This window comes from Euleptes europaea, chromosome 10 (assembly GCF_029931775.1).
Source record: "Euleptes europaea isolate rEulEur1 chromosome 10, rEulEur1.hap1, whole genome shotgun sequence".
NCBI lineage: Eukaryota > Metazoa > Chordata > Lepidosauria > Squamata > Sphaerodactylidae > Euleptes > Euleptes europaea.
The window spans coordinates 67,810,087-67,830,885 of NC_079321.1; the positions used below are offsets into that span (position 1 = coordinate 67,810,087).

The 20,799-nt window shown below is 43.4% G+C and overlaps 1 protein-coding gene and 1 pseudogene across 1 annotated transcript in view; both read right to left on the reverse strand.

Moving 5' to 3' along the window:
• The window catches only part of HDAC2 (histone deacetylase 2), a 41,746-nt gene extending 32,219 nt beyond the window's left edge, over positions 1–9,527 (reverse strand). Inside the window, exon 1 of the mRNA XM_056856364.1 lies at positions 9,452–9,527. Within this exon, the coding sequence (XP_056712342.1) occupies positions 9,452–9,503 (52 nt within the window). The 5' untranslated portion in view covers positions 9,504–9,527. The remainder of the gene's footprint in view (positions 1–9,451) is intronic.
• A 2,519-nt stretch (positions 9,528–12,046) lies between these two features.
• Positions 12,047–12,453, reverse strand: LOC130483822 (activated RNA polymerase II transcriptional coactivator p15-like; annotated as a pseudogene).
• Positions 12,454–20,799: the final 8,346 nt, after the last annotated feature.

Genomic DNA, 20,799 nt, shown 5'->3' on the forward strand with positions numbered 1-20,799 from the left:
AAAACCTTTGCCCCAATGATCCTATGTAAACTTTATATTCCCAGGCATTCAGGCCATCCTATTATTGGAGTGTAAATGCAATGTGGTCCCTCCCTTGAACAGAGCAAAGAATCCCTAAAATGAGCATGTTTATCTGCATATACATATCAGTCATCATATCAAAACTGTTCTCTTTTGTTTCATATTTAAGGCAGCTGTGGTTTTCCTATAAATGGCTTTGATCCAAAAGTGCTGTTCCATTGGTGCAGCAGCAGCTCCCCTGACAGAATGGCTTTTCCACCTGTGGATGAGGGGAAGATTTCTGATTATTCTCTTTTCCTGCTGCTGACTCTTAATTTTCTCCCTGTACTGTTTTTCAGGTGCACTGATCCTCAGAAGCAAAATTTTGGGGTAACAACTATGGCTATAGAAGAAGAAGGGCCATGGGGAAATTTCCATCCTCCAATGAGACTCCACTCGTGCTGCTCACAAAGTACTATATGTAGGGCTTTGTTCAGATGTCAAAAATGAATGAAATTAATGGTTTGACGTGGCTCACATGTCTGGTCTAGAGAGACCATTTGCTTGCTTCTGACGGGAAGCATCCCAGTGGTTGGGCCCTCCCTCCTGCCCTTGCTCTTATGAGTGGGAGGTGAAAAAGACAAGATCAGAAATGACATTTGATCGCCAGTATGGGGTAGTGGTTAAGAGTACTGAACTAGTATCTGGGAGACCCAGGTTCAAATCCCCACTTGTGTCATGGGAGGTTGCTGGGTGATCTTGGGCCAGTCATACTCCCTCAGCCTAACCTACCTCACAGGGTTGTTGTGAGGATAAAATGGAGGAGAGGAGGTGGAGAATGATGTAAGCCACTTTGGGTCCCCACTGGAGAGAAAGGAAGGGGTACAAATCAATTATATAAATAAATAAATTTCCAGCCAGTGCCTGCTCAGAAAGCTCCTGTGGATAATGGCTGGAGGCTTGTTATCGTAAGAACATAAGAAAGGCCATGCTGGATCAGCCCAAGGTCCCTCAAGTCCAGCAGTCTGTTCACACATTGGCCAACCAGATGCCTCTGGGAAGCCCACAAACAAGACGACTGCAGCAGCATGGTGTAGTGGTTAAGAGTGCTGGTTTGGAGTGGTGGACTCTGATCCGGAGAACCAGGTTTGATTCCCCGCTCTTCCACGTGAATGGCGGAGGCTAATCTGGAGAGCCAGATTTGTTTCCCCACTCCTACACCCGAAGCCAGCTGGGTGACCTTGGGCAAGTCACACTCTCTCAGCCTCACCCCACCTCACAGGGTGCCTGTTGTGGGAAGGGGAAGGGAAGGTGATTGTAAGCCAGTCTGAGTCTCCCTTAAGTGGCGGAGAAAGTCAGCATACAAACACCAACTCTTCTTCTTCCTCCTCATTGTCCTGCCTATGTTCCACAGCACCCAATATAATAGGCATGCCTATCCCTAGTCTGCTCCCTTCTCCTCAACGCACACATGGAATATGACTTGGTTTCAGAAGTCTAACTACAATTTTTCATGACATTTGAAAACAGACACCTATTAGAATTCTACTTTATGGGAAAACCAACAATTTGTGTGAATGCAAAATTTAGACTTCATAGCACATTGAAAAGACTTCAGAAACCAGGGACTCTTCAATCACACTCTGCATGCATGAAAAAGGAAGGGAGCACAGCAGCACAACCATTAACTGAGTTTGGGCCCAGTCAAGCAAACTGTTTGTGACATCTGAATGTAGCATGAAAATCACAAAAGTTACTCCAGTTCTTCACCTTTACCAGATAAAAATGAAGTTTGAAGACCTAAGCTGGAAGATTTGTTTAGCATCTCATTATAATAATCTAACACCACAATTCTTTCTAAATGTTGGACAGACACATTGCTAACATCATGAGTACACCTGGAAAAAAAAAAACAGCTGGGGGGGGGATTTAGAAGGGAAAATCAGAGTGGAGTATTTTTCTTGTATTTTTCACCTCTCTGTTCCAAATCACTCCTTGCTGCTCACACCATCCCTTCCAAAAGGTTCTAAACACAGCGTGCAAGGTTTGTTTGGAATGCCCACATGGAAAGCAGAGCACCTGAAATTATCCCCCCCCTCCCAAAAAAACACATTTTTATTCAGGAGGGGGTTGTTACCAATCAGGAACCCTAAAGGAATTAAAAAGCCTTCCAAAAAGCAGTTTTGGGTGAGAAAGCATAGGCAAGGAAAGAGTTCCGCCCTTTTTCTCACTCAGGTTCCATATTGACCTCGTTCCACTCAAAGTCTGCTCCCATTGCATCTAGTCTGGTGTAGTGGTTCGAGCATTAGACTAGGAACCAACTCCCCATTCTACTAAAGAAGCTTGCTGGGTGATGTTGGGCCAGTCACACACTCAGCTCAACCTATCTCACAGGGTTGTTGTAAAGATTTAATGGAGGCTAGGAGAATAATGTAAGCCTCTTTGGGTCCCTATTGGGGAGAAAAGCAGCATATAAATTAAGTAAATAAATATTTATGGACAACCCCACAAAAAATTACATTCCAGGGGAAAAAAGTTGTTCTAGAAACTCCTGCTTCTAGAAGTCTAGAAAAAAATGGTACAAAATAGCAGGGTACATTCTGCTTTACGACCAGGAGTGCTTGTTCAAATGTACGAGCTTCTTCTGCAGAAAAACATGGGGATAGCAATCTCATTTTTCCTCTTGAACAATCTTCCATCTCACCAAGCATGCAGATAGGAATATGGCTACATTTAAACTACTATTCAAATATCTGAACTTCTTCTGTTTCACAACATTGTTAAATGTACTTGCAATTCTTAACTCTACAATATCTATACATATATTTTATAGTGCATAAATACTGGCTTGATCCACTCAGCTTCAGACTTCTAATTATACAGTGAGAATCTAACGATGTCCATTTTTTCCTTCAAAAGCCAAGTCTTAGTTCAAACAATCCTCCCTCCTAGGGGCCCGGTTTCCCCTGTAAGAGCCCCACAAAGACAAGTGAACAGCAAAGGAGGAGGCTGCTACCGCCATTCAGTCTCTCTTGGCAGCATTTTGGGACTCCAGATAACACACACACAAATGTAAAATTCTATTTTTGTAGCACAAATTATCCACTATACTTCACAGTATCCACTATACTGTTCACCTTTGGCATGAAAGCTACAGCTCACTGCCTCGAATCTATTCAGGCAGAGTACATGGAATGCAAGATGCTCCATGAGAATACCTTTTCTCCTCTCCTCAAACATAAAAATCCAATTTATCTTTCCGAGTTTAGTCATTCTTACCACTGCTAACATATTTGCTCATTGGCTGTGATGCTACTTAGCACAGTTACTTGAAAGCAATTTCCCAAGAAAATATGCTGAAAACTGAAACAACAATGAAATAGCTAACATAGCCATTCATTTTAGCCTCTGTAGAGTTGGGTACTTGGATATCCAAGACAGAGGATGGCCCCCAGCTTAAACTCTTGTCACATCATAATTTAAACTCTCTTGTCACATTGCCATCATCAAACCCCTGAACCTTAAGAAGCTCTTAAGCTTTAGATTTAGAAAACTCTACCACATGTATCGAGGAAGTTTGACTGAACTCTATAAAATATCCTTTTATCTGCCCAGGAATTTAGTCAGGGATGCTAGATGCCCTTTCATGTGAATGACTGTGAACATCTGAAACTTCTAAGGGACTGGAAACATTCAATACAAAAAATAAACACAAACTGAAACAAATCAGCTGCAGTGTCTCTTGATCTCAGACCCTAGGATGAATTTGTAGTAAGGCAAGATCGCATTTCTCATGATATACCACAATATGACAATAAAATTCTAGTAGTTTAGTTGCTTTTGTCTCTAATCCTTTCAACTGCATCTTAATGAGCTTTTGTAGTGTGTGCCATGATCCCAAAACCAACCTCCCACACAGGCAACATCACAGTTTATTTTCCATATTAGCAAATCCAGAATATCTACATCCTCTAATTCCATATTTTTATTTTTTATGTAACTTAAATTGTAGCCCGCCTTTCCCCCAATTAGGAGTGTGGGGAAACCAACGCATGGGCGCAAAAGAAAACAGATTGGCTGATCACTTTAAATGCTGGTAGGTTTTTTTAAAGAATATGTAAAGTTCTTTATTTTACAGGTAGTATGGTGTAATGGTTAACCATGCAATCCTGAAGGGGGGAGGCCGAATACCCATAGGAGCCAGCATGACCCCTATGCTGGCGTCTGTGCCACTTGTGCCGTGCAAACTGGCAGACATAACTTACAAGGCCCTTTTGGACCGCGGCGGCAGCGCGGCTCTCAGATGCAGCCTCCCCAGCGTATCTCCCCATACTGGCATCCTGGGAGGCGTTCCCCAGGGGCAGAGCTGCCTTCAGGCAGCATCCGAACCCGTTTTGGCCCCGGGAATGCCTCCTCATGCCACGGCATTCCTACACCAGCTATTTTGCCAGCGTAGCCTTGCTAAGTGAATGGGGCTTTTTTCTCTGGAGTTTTCTTTTTAAGAGAATTTGCGGCTGCACCACTCCCGGCCGCTGCCTAACTCCCCCCCACTTTAGGAATGGGCTGCCTGAGTGCCAGTCTAGGACCTGGGGTGACTCAAATCCAAAACCCCATTCTGCTATGAAAGCTTGCTGGGAAATCTTTGGACAGTCACACATACTCAGATTAATCCACTTTACAGAGTTGTTGTGAGGATAAAACTGAAGGGAGGGAAACAGTGCACACCACCTTGGAGCCCTAGTGGGTACAAAGGTGGGGTGTAAATGAAGTAAATATATACTTCAGTTTGTAAGATTCTAAGAAATAAACTACAAAGAAAGTATTTTTTACTAGGAAAAATATATAAAGTACTGACATCCACTTCATTATTTGTGAAGGAAGCACCTGAAAAACCTATTATTCTACTCCAGTATGTAACATTCAAATGCCTGTTAATCAATGGTAAGTGCTAAAAAAGCTAAATGAACACAAATTAAAAATGGAAACACTCCTCAATAGTGAGGTACCCCACTACACATTCAACAATAATGAATGGTTACATCATCTTTCAAAGAGGGACTAACATGTGAATCTGTTGAGTTAGAAATCATTTGCAGATTTGATATATTCAAGCCTAAATTCAATAAGGACTGGCTAGCGTTCTACAGAAAACAATTGGCCCTTTATAGTCATCTTACTTGGCCTATACATCATGAGTTAGGAGCTGTCTGCATTATTTTTCTTTTGATGGAACCTTGTATCCATGCGTGTCCTACAATGTAATGTAACATACCTATGCAATGGAATGGTGGGCATTCTGGGTTCACTTTGTAATGACTCCTCTAACCCTTCTATTTATACCTACATATATTGTGTCAGTATGTATGCTTATTGAGTATAGCACTGTGTGTCTGTTGGAGTGAGGGCTTTTTCACACATGCTTATGTCCTAACAAAATTGCTAGTCTTTAACGTGCTACAAGACCCTTTGCTGAGATTTGCTAACTAATGCAATTACTATGGATTTTTTTTAAGTTGCCTTGAAATCGGCTGGTTCCCATGCTGTTTCATTTCTGTGGCCCTCCATTTCTTTACTATTTAATGCTTCCAGTCTAGTGGGATTCGTAAACGGCTAATTAAAAACCTTTTCCCATAGATCTTTCCTCCTCTTCTTCAAATCATCCCTCCCAGAATCATCAACTTTTATTATTTTAACCTAACTTTGATTTTTATTCAGAGCTGATACTGTATCGAAATAAAACTTGATTGACTGATTGATACTGTTTAATAACTGTTTAGGAACTCAATGGCAGCCACAAACACTTTTTAAAAGAGATGGAAATTTCATTCTTTCACTGCTTTTTAGCCACCCTGGTTTTGAAAGTGGCAATAAAGCTAAGAGATTTCCAAAGTAGAACTAATCAGTTTTAACAGATGTGGAATAAAATCCCACCATCAGACAGAACGTTTCCTGGATCTATGATACTTAGATTTTATTTGTGGGAGGGCAATGCAACTATGCAATTGAGCTTTGAAGAAAACGAATAAAGGCAATGGCCCGAGAACACCCTCCCCCCCACCCAGTGTGGCCCAAAAAAGTTTCGGGCTTTGATCCAAATTCAGACCTAGCGCTTCTATGGTTTCATTGCGGGGTCTTGGGCCTCAATCACATTTACACTTCAAGTCCGAAGGAACTCGACGGCAATTATTTCCACTTAGCACTGCATTGTGTATCACCAATCTCTATCAGTCAAACAGAGAACAGTTTGTTATGATGCCACATGCAGTAAAAACAAAAACACCACACACAATCCGCCGCCGCCCCATAAAAACTCTTTTGCAAACAGTAGAAAAGAGCAAGAGTCCAGTAGCACCTTAAAGACTAACAAAAATATTTTCTGGCAGGATATGAGCTGTGGCTCACGAAAGCTCATACCCTGCCAGAAAATATCTTTGTTAGTCTTTAAGGTGCTACTGGACTCTTGCTCTTTTCTACGTCTTTTCCAGTGACTCTTGGGGCTGTGGCTCACGAAAGCTCATACCCTGCCAGAAAATATCTTTGTTAGTCTTTAAGATGCTACTGGACTCTTGCTCTTTTCTACTACTGCAGACAGACTAACAAGAATATTTTCTGGTAGGGTATGAGCTTTCGCGAGTCACAGCTCACTTCTTTGAAAATATTTCTTCGAAGTGAGCTGTGGCTCACGAAAGCTCATACCCTACCAGAAAATATTCTTGTTAGTCTTGAAGGTGCTCCTGGACTCTTGCCCTTTTCTACTACTGCAGACAGACTAGCTACTGGACTCTTGCCCTTTTCTACTACTGCAGACAGACTAACAAGAATATTTTCTGGCAGGGTATGAGCTTTTGTGAGCCACAGCTCACTTCGAAGAAATATTTTCGAATAAGTGAGCTGTGGCTCATGAAAGCTCATACCCTGCCAGAAAATATCTTTGTTAGTCTTTAAGGTGCTAATGGACTCTTGCTCTTTTCTATTACCGCAGACAGACTAACAAGAATATTTTCCGGTAGGGTATGAGCTTTCGTGAGCCACAGCTCACTTCTTCGAAAACTTTTCTTCGAAGTGAGCTGTGGCTCACGGAAGCTCACACCCTACCAGAAAACATTCTTGTTAGTCTTTAAGGTGCTACTGGACTCTTGCCCTTTTCTACTACTGCAGACAGACTAACAAGAATATTTTCTGGTAGAGTATGAGCTTTCGAAGAAGTGAGCTGTGGCTCACGAAAGCTCATACCCAGCCAGAAAATATCTTTGTTAGTCTTTAAGGTGCTACTGGACTCTTGCTCTTTTCTACGTCTTTTCCAGTGACTCTTGTGGCTGTGGCTCACAAAAGCTCATACCCTGCCAGAAAATATCTTTGTTAGTCTTTAAGGTGCTACTGGACTCTTGCTCTTTTCTACTACTGCAGACAGACTAACAAGAATATTTTCTGGCAGGGTATGAGCTTTCAAAGAAGTGAGCTGTGGCTCACGAAAGCTCATACCCTGCCAGAAAATATCTTTGTTAGTCTTTAAGGTGCTACTGGACTCTTGCTCTTTTCTACGTCTTTTCCAGTGACTCTTGTGGCTGTGGCTCGCGAAAGCTCACACCCAGCCAGAAAATATCTTTGTTAGTCTTTAAGGTGCTACTGGACTCTTGCTCTTTTCTACGTCTTTTCCAGTGACTCTTGTGGCTGTGGCTCACAAAAGCTCATACCCTGCCAGAAAATATCTTTGTTAGTCTTTAAGGTGCTACTGGACTCTTGCTCTTTTCTACTACTGCAGACAGACTAACAAGAATATTTTCTGGCAGGGTATGAGCTTTCAAAGAAGTGAGCTGTGGCTCACGAAAGCTCATACCCTGCCAGAAAATATCTTTGTTAGTCTTTAAGGTGCTACTGGACTCTTGCTCTTTTCTACGTCTTTTCCAGTGACTCTTGTGGCTGTGGCTCGCGAAAGCTCACACCCTGCCAGAAAATATCTTTGTTAGTCTTTAAGGTGCTACTGGACTCTTGCTCTTTTCTACTACTGCAGACAGACTAACAAGAATATTTTCTGGCAGGGTATGAGCTTTCGAAGAAGTGAGCTGTGGCTCACGAAAGCTCATACCCTGCCAGAAAATATCTTTGTTAGTCTTTAAGGTGCTACTGGACTCTGGCCCTTTTCTACTACTGCAGACAGACTAACAAGAATATTTTCTGGTAGGGTATGAGCTTTCGAAGAAGTGAGCTGTGGCTCACGAAAGCTCATACCCTGCCAGAAAATATCTTTGTTAGTCTTTAAGGTGCTACTGGACTCTGGCCCTTTTCTACTACTGCAGACAGACTAACAAGAATATTTTCTGGTAGGGTATGAGCTTTCGAAGAAGTGAGCTGTGGCTCACGAAAGCTCATACCCTGCCAGAAAATATATTTGTTAGTCTTTAAGGTGCTACTAAACTCTTGCTCTTTTCTACGTTTTTTCCAGTGACTTTTGTGGCTGTGGCTCGCGAAAGCTCATACCCTGCCAGAAAATATCTTTGTTAGTCTTTAAGGTGCTACTGGACTCTTGCTCTTTTCTACTACTGCAGACAGACTAACAAGAATATTTTCTGGCAGGGTATGAGCTTTCGAAGAAGTGAGCTGTGGCTCGCGAAAGCTCATACCCTGCCAGAAAATATCTTTGTTAGTCTTTAAGGTGCTACTGGACTCTTGCTCTTTTCTACTACTGCAGACAGACTAACAAGAATATTTTCTGGCAGGGTATGAGCTTTCGAAGAAGTGAGCTGTGGCTCGCGAAAGCTCATACCCTGCCAGAAAATATCTTTGTTAGTCTTTAAGGTGCTACTGGACTCTTGCTCTTTTCTACTACTGCAGACAGACTAACAAGAATATTTTCTGGCAGGGTATGAGCTTTCGAAGAAGTGAGCTGTGGCTCACGAAAGCTCACCCCCTGCCAGAAAATATCTTCGTTAGTCTTGAAGGTGCTCCTGGACTCTGGCCCTTTCCTACTACTTTGTTCGTCTTTAAGGTGCTCCTGGATTCTGGCCCTTTTCTACTGCTGCAGACAGACTAACACGGCGACCCACTGCGAATTATCTTTTGCAAACGGATAGGCCTGAGTGGATCGGTACAAATTCAGGAGGAGGCCACTGCAAGCAATGCAAAATGGGCGCAAGGGGGAAAAGAGGAGGAGCGCTGGAAAACGAGGTAGACCTCCTCCAGATGCAGGTACCGCAGACACAATAGCTGAAGCAAGCAGAGAATGTGGGGAGAGGAGGGGCGGGGCCGCGCGGACCCGGCGGCAGCTGACGCATGCGCCGGAGAGGAGGCGCGCGAGGAGAGGGAGGGGGAGGCAACGGACACGCGCAACTGTAAAAAAATAATGGGGGGGGGAAGAGAAGAGAACGGCAGTGGGAAAGATAAATAACCCCGCCGCTCGCGTTACCCTCCCGCAAACACTAACGAAAGCCCCGCCCCTCAACCCCTCCCTCACCGTCGTAGTAGTAACAGACTTTCTTCTTGCCGCCTCCCTGACTGTACGCCATGAAGCCGTCTGAGGGGAGCCGCGTCGCCGGAGCGGGCGAAGCTCAACCGCGGCGGAGGAGAGCGCAGGGGACGCCGGGAACTTGCGGCAACGGCAGCGACGCCGGGGCAGCGCGAGGAGGACCCAGTCCCGCCTCCTCCGGCGGCTGCTGAGACCATTCGAGAGAGCGACCGAGGGGGGGGTGAGGAGAAAGGGAGAAGCCCGCGTGCGCTTCGTAGAACTGGTCTTGGAGTAACAGCTTCGCCTTAGTTTTATGCAAAATCTTACGAGGTTTTTTTTTCTCGGTGAGTCGAGAAACCGGAAGCTTCAGAGTAAATCGGAAAAAAACTCAGCACTGCCCCCCCCCTTGAACGGCCACGCGATGGTACAGTCTGCGTACAGTCGTCGCCCGCGTTCTACATCCTCTTAGGCATTCACGTCGGGCGCATGCGCAAAGCCCGTTTCCCTCGCTAGGACGCGAAAGTGAGGGTGGGCCATAAGTTTGGGTGCTGCTCTCTGCCCCGCCGCTGGCCTTTTGCTGCCTGGAAAGAATTTTTCGAATCAAATTGGCAGATTAATGAGAAATAATATGCTGTGCGGGTTTCTTTCGGTGGTCCAAAGGCTGCGCGGCAAGCGCATTTTCTTTGGGAGGTTCCTTTTAGTAATTCACGACAACGGGTTTTAAGATGGGGATGGAAAAGAGCACCAGGCTTGCAATTTCGTGCAATAATAATAATAAAAAAATAATAATAATTTAAGATGTGGATGAAGAAGAACACCAGACTTGCAATTTCGTGCAATAATAAAATAATAATAATTAAAAAATTAAGATGTGGATGGAAAAGAACACCAGACTTGCAATTTCGTGCAATAATAATAATAATAAAATAATTATTTAAGATGTGGATGGAAAAGAGCACCAGAGTTGCAATTTCGTGCAATAATAATAATAAAAATAATTTAAGATATGGATGGAAAAGAACACCAGACTTGCAATTTCGTGCAATAATAATAATAATAAAAATAATAATTTAAGATGTGGATGGAAAAGAACACCAGAGTTGCAATTTCGTGCAATAATAAAATAATAAAAAATAAAAAAGAGCACCAGACTTGCAATAATTTATCCTTTGTAACAATCACGGGCAGCTGTTTGAGTGAATGGCTTGTTTTACCTCCTCGCTATTCAACGCATCCCAGCTTTCAGGGTGGCAGGCCATTTTAAGAGAGGCAACCAAAAATGGTTGGTTTCCCGAAGACTTACCTTGCACAAACTACAGTTTAGTGTTGCCACCCTTCACTTGAAACCTGGAGTTTCCTTGGGACTACATTTGATCTCCAGACTACAGAGACCAGTTCCCCTGGAGACAATGGGAACTCTGGAGGGTGGGCTCCCCACTGAGCTCCCGGCCCTCCCGAAATTCTGCCTTCACCAGCCATTGCCCCCAAATATCTAGGAATTTTTCACACTGGAGTTGGCAACCCTGTGGGACAGCCTGATGGCACGAGGTGCAGTGGATGCACCTCTGGATATATATACATATATAGTTTTTAAAGAGACTGGTAAAAGATGCCTGGGTGTTCATCACAGATTAGCCCTTTCTGAGCATGCTTATAAAGAGATTGGGGGTGCGGAAATGTGAACTACTGAGCTTTGCTTTCTCAAGCAATTTAGCTTATTTTTCAGAAAAGTAATTGGGTGTGAAATCCTAGAGAATACACTGAAAGAAAGATACTAAAACGCAAGTGAAGACTGGGATGCAACGTGAGAGAAGTATAGCATCGTATAGAAATAATTATTTTTATAATATGTCGTGTATATTTATTTATATGCATATATATCTATCCACTTAGACATTAATATGTTGCATCTCCAGTGACCAGTTTGAAGTGGCTTACAATTAAAAATGCAATCTTAACCAAGTCTGCTCAGAAACCTGCTCACCTGAACTGAGTGGGCTTTACTCCCAGTAAACAGAACCTTGATTACTTACCATGATGGTTCCTTCTGCTCTGAGGAGCAAGGGCATCTTGATCTTCTGGTGATTCCTACTGGCTAATCAGGGAGGCAGGACCAAACTTCGTCTTCCTGTCTCCTCAGTTGGAATTGCCTGTTGCTCAGTTTGAAGTCTTTCCGAGCTAACACTGATAGGAAGGGACCTTAGAAACCATTTCTATATAACCATAACAGGTAAAGCATCGGCAAAGAGCCCAAACAGAATCAGAACATCAAGAAAAAGGTAACAGATAAACATGTAGCAAAAAAACCCGCAACTTCTTTACGTGCCATCTGTTGGAAGATGATGTGGTTTTGCTGCACATAGATTTTGGTGCTACTTTATTGGTTTTTGGGTTTGTTTTTTTATGTGAGAACGTAGCACCTTGTTTTAATAAAAGTATACACATTTGTAACTTCACTCAGAATACACTTTTAATAATGCACATTAAAAAAGCGTCCTCATCTTACAAATTGTTTTTGCAATCCAAATATGCAATAGCTTGGAAAACAAATATGTTTAGAAAATGAATGCCAAATGTAAACAGACTACTTAAGCCTCTTAACAGTAGAGTTCCGATATGGCTCGGCCTTTACAATTTCCTTCCTGCATTGTCGATGTCAGAAATCTGTTCCTTCAACTGGCTCCACTGCTCTGGATTTAAGGAAATACCTTTTCTACTGGGTTTCATTTCACCTTCTTGATCCATCCAGTATTCTCTAATATCAGTTAGGACTTTGCCTTCAAAATCACGAATCCTGACATACCTCATTTTACCAGTCTGAAACATATTCTCATCTCTGTTGCTACTTTGTTTGGAGGAAGCCGCGCCTTTGGAGCTCTTGCCAGTCTTCTGTTTCTTTACAGGCTTTTCGGAGGCTGCCTGTTTTTTTTCCATTTTGCCTTTTTATCGACTTCGCTCTCTGAATCACTGGCTGATGAGCTCGAAGACACAAATTCTTTTGATTTAGGCATTCTGTGCCGGTTTGTTCCTCCTCTGCAAATCGCGGGCCTGGCAGAGGCTCGGTGCTACTTTATTGTTGTAGGTGTTCCATCTTTGCCCAGGATGGGCAGAATGCCCTCCTTCCTCAGAGCAAAGGAACCTTCACAATAAATAATTAAGGTTCAGTTCCTGCTCCGAGGAGGAGGGCATCTTGATCGGGATCTTCAAGAGCTCTTTCTTACGGTGGATTTAGACATCATCCACTACTTGTTGGAGCACCCATCTTCCAAATGCTTCATTGGCCGATGCAAAAGTGTTAAGACGATAATGCTTCATGAAAATGGAAAGTGAAGACCACGTTGCAGCTTGACAAATTTCTTCAACTGAAGCTTGGTTACTGAAGGCTGAGGATGTTGCCGCACTGTGAGCAGAATGGGCCATGATGCCGCTGGGTACTGGTAGCTTACTGGCCTTATAGGACTCGGTGATGCATTGCCTGATGGCATAACCGATGGCTGGTCTAGACATCTTTTCCCTCTTTATTAGAAGCTGTTATGGAGATGAATAACACCTCCATTTTTCTGATGTCTGCCATTCTCCTAATGTATGTTCTCAAGGTATGCCTGAGGTCCAGCTCATGCCAGTCCTTTTCTTTAGGATGGTCTGAAGCATAGAGTTGGAAGGGGCCATTCAGGCCATCTAGTCCAACCCCCTGCTTAATACAGAATCAGCCTAGAGCATCCCTGACAAGTACTTGTCCAGCCTCTGCTTAAAGACTGCCAGTGAGGGGGAGCTCACCTCCTCCCTAGGTAGGCGATTCCACTATTGAACAACGCTTACTGTAAAAAACTTTTCCCTAATATCCAGCCGGTACCTTTCCTCCTGCAATTTAAACACATTATTGTGAGCCCTTTGCTGTCAACAGGAACAGCTCCCTGCCCTCCTCTAAGTGACAGCCCTTCAAATACTTCAAGCGAGCAATCATGTCCCCCCTCAACCTCCTCGTCTCCAGGCTAAATATTCCCAACTCCCCTCAGCCTTTCCTCGTAGGGCTTGGTCTCCAGGCCCTTGATTATCCTCATTGCTCTCCTCTGCGCCTGCTTGATTCTGTCCACATCCTTTTTAAAGTGACGCCTTCAGAACTGCACACAATGCTCCAGGTGTGGCCTGACCAATGCAGTGTACAGTGGAACTATGACATCTTACTTTAATGATATTGTTCATATGGCCAATTTGGCTCTGAACAATGTCACACTGAGATCAAAATAAAAAGGAAGAAAAAAGGAACTATGAATAGCCCATAAGGAAATTAGTATTTTTTGAATCTTAATTGACTGGGAAAGAAATTTGGCAACTGCCAATGTAATATTAAAATCCACCCCTGCTTAAAGAACCCTCAGAATATCCAGTTTAGAGACAGATTCACGAATAAAAGGCTTTATCCAGCTGTCTCTAGCCTCGTTGAGCAAGTCACAGCTAAACAAGGAATGTCTATTTGGCCAGAACCACATTGACATACACTCTCACAGTACGGTACCCTATTTAAATGACCTGTTAACTCCTCTGATGGGATGGCATTCAGTCTACCAGGATGTCATTGAGGTAGGGATGTATGTGAATTCCATCCCTCCTCAACTTGGCCACCAAGGTCTCTAGGACCTTGGTGAACACCTTGGATGCCGAGGACAGGCTGAAAGGTAGAGCCCGAAACTGGAAATGGCACAACAGGTAGGCGAAGCGTAGGAACTTATGGTGTGTGAGGTGAATCTTAACGTGGAGGTAGGCTTCGGTCAAGTCAATTGACATCATGAATGCCTCCGGACGAAGGTCCTCCACTATGGACCGAAGGGTTTCCATCCTGAATTGTTTGTGATCTATGAACCTGTTGACGTATGTTAAATCTAGGATCACCCACCAGTCTCCATTTTTCTTTGGCACAGTGAAGAAGATGGAATATATGCCTGAGAACCTTTCTTCTGTGGGTACCTATTCTACAGCCCCAATTTGTTGGAGATGATGGATAGCATCCAAGGTTCTTTGGTGTTTCTCTGGTCTTATAGAGCGTGGAGACTGCATGAAGCGATTTGGAGAGAGCTGAAAAAATTCTATTCTGTAGCACTCTGAAACCACCTGTTGCACCCAATTGTCCACTTTTGAGATGGTCCATTGAGGGGCGAATACTTGTTTGTTTTGCATAGAGAATTTGTCTGACTGATGAAACTACCCCCTATGCAAAAGGAGCCCCTTCTGCTATTCCAGGCTCCTCTGCTCCCTCTGCGCTCTGGCCTGGATTGGGGTAAGGAATGAAAGATTCAAAAGGAGGGATAAGAAGATGAGAAGCCTCTACTCTCCTTTCTCACATGCCTGGGCATGGACTTCTTTTTGTCACGAGTTTCCACTAATATTCTGTCTAGCTTGGTCCCAAATAAGTGACCCCCTTGGAGGGGGTAGGCCATGAGAACTGGTTTGGAACCATAGTCAGCTGTAGTGGCTGGTACGGCCCAGGCAGAAAACGTTAAGGAATCGACTGTGACATCTGCCAAGAATGTAACGGCCTTGAGGAGCCTGCAAACTCCTTCTGTTGCCCTTTTATTTTCTGATGGTATCAATTACCCTATTGTCTGTGAAAAAAAGTTCTCCAGAATCATTCATTTTTACATTGTTTACAAAAAGCCAGGAGAGTGGGAACCTTCCTAACCTCATCGGGCAGGCCATTCCATAAGGTGGGGGACCACAATAGAGAAAGCATGTGTATGGACAGTTGTTGATTTTGCCCATTTGCAAGGAGGCACCCGCAGAAGGTTCAGTTCAGATGAGCAAAGCTGTCATGGTGGAGTATAGGGAAAGAGAAGATAAAATCACAGCATAACAGCTGGAGTCCAGAAGTAAATACACTCCCCAATCAACCAAGGAAACAAAAAAACTCTTTGACTGGCACCTAAATGTCAAGAGGAAGGAGCCAGGCAGACAGAGTTCTCAGGCTGGCTTTACAGTATAGTAACATTTATATAACATCCTAACTGCTGACACATTGAGACCTAAATAGTAAAGAAAATCGGTAACATCAGCAGAAATTGTTTGTGAAATTGAGGAGTGCGCAATAACTTTTAATGTTTTTTAAAATGTTTCTGATTTACTTTTAATTGATTATTCCTTTTTGTTTGTTCTTGGTTTTAAGAGGAAACAGGTATGCTGTAAATTCTTTCGTTTCCATACAGTTGGGATGGAATTCTTAGGAACTTCAGCTCTCACCCAAGGAATCCTACCTGCCAAATACAAGAATGGAACCAGTCTTACGGACAATTACAATTCTGACAGAGTGGACAGAGGTGGACATTTAGCACCACCATTTACACCACTAGAGGTGGACATTTAGCCCCACCTTCATGGGCAGCATGAAGGGGTGGGCACTGGCAGATATTTGGTACCCCGAGGAAATAGAATTACAGAGTGGGTATTGTACTTCCACGTAGCATCCAGAGAACACAGTTACATAAGGGGCAAAAGAAATATGTTTGGGCTAACATAGAGATTTGCATTTGGCCAGCATTTCATGATGGATGAGATGTTGTTATAGGTCAGCGGTCTGCAAACTGTGGCTCTCGAGCCGCATGCGACTCTTTGGCCCGTTGAGTGCGGCTCTCCGAACTTGGTTTGGAACCCCTGCTCTTGCGCCCGCTCGCGCCGGCAGCCGGGCTGCGGAGCCAGCGCGCCTGAGAGAGAGAGAGCGGGCGAGCTGGCACGCTGTCTCTCCCCCCCCCCTCCGTGGAGAATGGCTGGGTCCCCCTTTCCCTTGCCCTCAATGTTTGGGAGGCTAAAGCCTCCCCTCTAGCCACGCAATTGGTGGGAGGCTCGGCGGTTCTTGGCACACCCCGCCTATCAGCTGTTGGGCGGGCTTCCTTTGGTAGACCTGGCCTCCGGCTGAGTCCCAATGGGAGGCCATGTCTACCCACTGGCTTTCTTGGCGGTAGACCTGGACTCTGAGGAGAGGAAAAAGTCCCTTTTCAGAGGCCAGGTCTACCAATTGGCTTCTATGGGCCTCCGGAGGCCAGGTCTACTGCCAAGAAAGCCAATGGGTAGACCTGGCCTCCCAATGGGACTCAGACAAAGGCCAGGTCTACCAATAGGCTTTTATGGTGGTAGACCAGGCCTCCAGACGAGGACTCCGGACGGGGAGGGGGAAATGGCAGGGACTTACAATTTAATTTTTATCAATAAATAAGATCACTATTAAGTATGATATCAAGTTTTATTCAGTGTACCTATAGTTTAATTAAGACTTAAAACTTTAATTAAAATTTATTAAGTTAATAAACAGTGTACCTACCTATATAGTTTAAGTTTAAGAAATTTGGCTCTCAAAAGAAATCTCAATCATTGTACTGTTGATATTTGGCTCTTTTGACTAATGAGTTTGCCAACCCCTGCTATAGGTGATAGCAAAACAGCCTCCTTGCCCACCACCCCCTCTTCCCTGACCACCACCTCTTCTCTGTCTTAGGCCCATTTCTTCATCTCTTACTCATTATCAGTCAGGGTATGAGTGTTTGATGGAAACAAACACAGGAATTAATAGTTCTTGATAAATTATCACTGGCATAGGTTGGAAAGATAGTGGATGAAGGAGAGGTTGAGAAATTATATTTTTCAGATCTTTTCCCAATGTAATATGACATTACCAATCAAACTTGAATAAAACACCACTGTGATGATTGATGGAATGGTATTTCCACTTGTCGATCCCCTGATACTGTTCCTAAGGGTCAGGCTGCATCGACCGAGGGAAACAGAAAAGCCCCACTCCATGAAGTCTGCAGATGATTGAGTACACAGTAGAGTCCCCATTGGCGGCACACAGGCTTAGACCCAACTCCAGTGGCATCCACAGATCCTTTCTTTTGTAGTAAGTAAATTGCTATTGTTATGTATGTATATAGTTAGGAGATATGCAGGGGGAACTTAGAAGCTTGAGTCCTGGATGAAGGATCCTAAGTCCTGCATGCGCCATTGGTCCAAACCGGCACGCGCCATTGGCCCTAAGCCGGCACGCGCTATTGGTAACCCGGGGTTGTTTCCCCCCATCACGGATCGGGGGGGAGTGGCCACGGGCGGTCAAGGGAGCATATAAGCAGGGCCATTTGCACTATGTTCTCCAGTTCCGTTCCTTTTTTAAAAAAAATATTTTTATTGCTTTCTAGTATTAAATTCCCCTTTCCAGTTCTGTTCCTGTACTTCAATAAAGTGGTTACTGTTTGAACTCCGTCTCCGACCTCGTGTGTCCTCCCCACGCAGACTTAACAGCTATAATTTATTCTATGGCAAGAATTAAAGTGCTTCATTTGGGTATAAAGCTGAGGAAGGGACAAAATGTTTGGACATAACCCAGCTGTGATAAGAGATCAATCTCACCTTTCTAAAGACAGCTCCAGGAGTGTAGAAGAGACAGCAAAATGTTCCTAAGGACCTCACCAGACGTGACACTTCCCATGTGTACATTTACAGGTAACTCAGAGGTCCGTGTGGTTATGGCCAGCATGGAGGTAGTGCATAAGGAGACAAAACTTAGTTCAGCAGGGAAAAAGATGTAACGCTGATGCTTGAAAAGAAGGAAGTTGGGAGAACTTTGAAAATCCTTCAGTGGGGAGGAGAGGAAATAAAATACAGCATGGGAGGCTTTTGCCCCTACAAAAGCCACCTCATAGCATGGTAGATAGAAGGAGAGGGTAGGAGGAGAAGGGAAGGGTGGCAGTGACAGGTCACCATTTTGGTATATGTATCGTCCTTCTCTCATTACAGATTCCACAGTTACCCTCCTCTTGTCCTGTTCCCTTTCTCCCCTCCCTCCCACTGGTATTTATTATTATTATTGCTTCGAAGGCCTTGTGTGTAACCTAATGAACCTTCACTTTCCCCAAAACTTTTAAACTGTGATGCAGAAGAGATGGCTCATGGTGTGTGAAACTTTCTTTTTCCTTGAGGATGCAGTGCTCAGAAGCAAAGATCTGGCTGGAAGTTTGTTTGTTTGTTTAGTTTTTAATCATGCCCGTATATATCACTTGGCTTTGATCTCTCTGCTGCTAACCATAATTATAAAACTGAGGGTGCCTTAAGGCACGCTGTTTATGATTATTTTCCATGTAACAAAAACAGTTTTAAAAGGATGGCATCAAGAGACTCCTCTCTCATCTTTTGCTACAACATCAATAAAGAAGAAAGGCATGCAAATAATTTTTCAAAAAACCTAGGAGATCCAAGTTAGAGACTATGGACTTTGACTATCAAATCCATTTTGTGCTTTCAGAGTGTCTTTAACTGTATGCTTGAAGAGCTGTATTGGTTGAACTACTCTGCTTTGAAATTCTATCATACCTGTATACCTATTAATTTTTGTTTATTTTTAGTCCATCTTCTGGCCACTGTACATTTTCCAGAAGTGCTTTGAAAGAATACAAAATCACACACTAAATCAAATTAAAAAATCCTTGCACAGAATTGTGAGAGATGTGGGATATTCCTGGTAGCTTTGGATCTAATGCCTGTAGGAATTCTACTGTGGAATCCAAACCATAGTTACACCCTTGTGAATCCACTGGCTTCAATTGATTCAGAATGGTGTTGTTTAGGCTTCTCAGGATTGCACTGGTGGTCTTGGAAATCTCACCATACACTAGTAGCTTTGAAATCATTGCTGTACTCACTTCTTAAAGCATTCCTCCCCTCCTCTCAACCTGTCCTACTTCTTAAAATTCCTGGTGAACTGCACAAACTTTTGTTCATGTAGGGCTGCAAAACAAGAAGTAACTCATCTTTGGATATTCTTTTTCATTACCATTCATATGAAGGCAACATTATTTATCCATATGTAGGACTAAGGAAGTATGCGTACCCGTCTACAAAATACAGCTAAAGCCAAACTGATTCTGGGGAAAAATGTGCTTTGGCCACTATACTGCAAATGGATAGTCAGGTTAATACTGGTAAACAGAAACACAACAAGGATGGGATAGAGAATTTATGATCTTCAAAAATGTTAAAATCCTCAAGCCATTTAACCAATGCTAGCCCAATCCTGAGGAGGTTGAAAGCTGCATTTTAGGGCAGCACATTTTGTGCTATGCTGTCAGTGGTCACCAAATTCAGTGGATTGGATCTATGAACCATCAGTACAAGGAAGGAGCTGAGAAGCTGGATCTTTCCCCCCAGCAGTCCTGTGGGTAAATAGAAGGCCATTGATCAGTTACGGTAATGGCCCTACCAAAGGATCCAAAGAAGGAAAGGGTGAAGCACCCTCACTCACACATGCAAACCTCTGTCCTACTATGACAGACACAAGGAAGGGGGTGATTTTGCCTACTTTCCCCTCACTACAGCTGCTTTGCTGACTTGGCTTCTTGAGACACTCAGAGAGCTCCTGGAGAAGGGGAATGTGTAACTCCACAAACACCTTGCTGTTCCTAGGATCTAGCATACTATATCTCGTGGCTCTGAACAAAGAGTTTGCATAGGCAGGCTTTGGATCTCTTCTAACTTTGTGATTTCATGTAACCTTCAAACTTTATTCTCCATTCAAAGTACTCAAAAGTATAGTGTGAATATAGAAGAATACATTGTTTCTTACTTTGTTTTCTTTCATTTGCCCTACAAATTGTGGCTAGGTAACAGAAGAACCATTTAATGCATGCAGACACAGGTTTTGTTATGGGGTTTTGTTTTGTTTTTTTGCTGTCAAGTCAGTGACTTAGGGTGACCCTGTGGGGTTTTCAAGGCAGAAGACATTTCGAGGCGGTTTGGCAATGCCTGCCTCTGCCTCATGACCCTGGTATTCCTTGGAGGTTTTCCATCCAAATACTTGACAGGGTCGACCGTGCTTAACTTCTGAGATCTGATAACAGTTATATATTGTTAAATAGCAGGGCTAATTTTATTGTAGTTAACCAAAAGTACAAGCATCAATACAAGTGATAGAGTCTTCTAGGTATTTTATCTCCGGTAAACCAAACAAGAACTGTTGAGGTGTTCAGAATTCTTGCAGCATCTTCAAAGCATAAGATGGTTGACCTAATAGCCTGATATCTATTTTAAACTTTTGTTAAGGAGAGCTACAACCAGCTCAATCTTTTCTACAATAATTACTGAAAAGTAAAAGTCTTATGTTTTATTCTCATTTAGATAGGTTTTGTAGCAGTAACATGAAATTTTGGTAACTAAGTTGTTCTTCCCTGACCTGGATAGCCCAGAATAGCCCAATCTTGTCAGATCTTGGAAGCTAAGCAGGTTCAGCTTGGTTAGTATTTGGATGGGAGACCACCAAGGAATACCAGGGTTGCTGTGCAGAGGTGGGCAATGGTAAACCACCTCTGATCTGTTGCCTTGAAAAC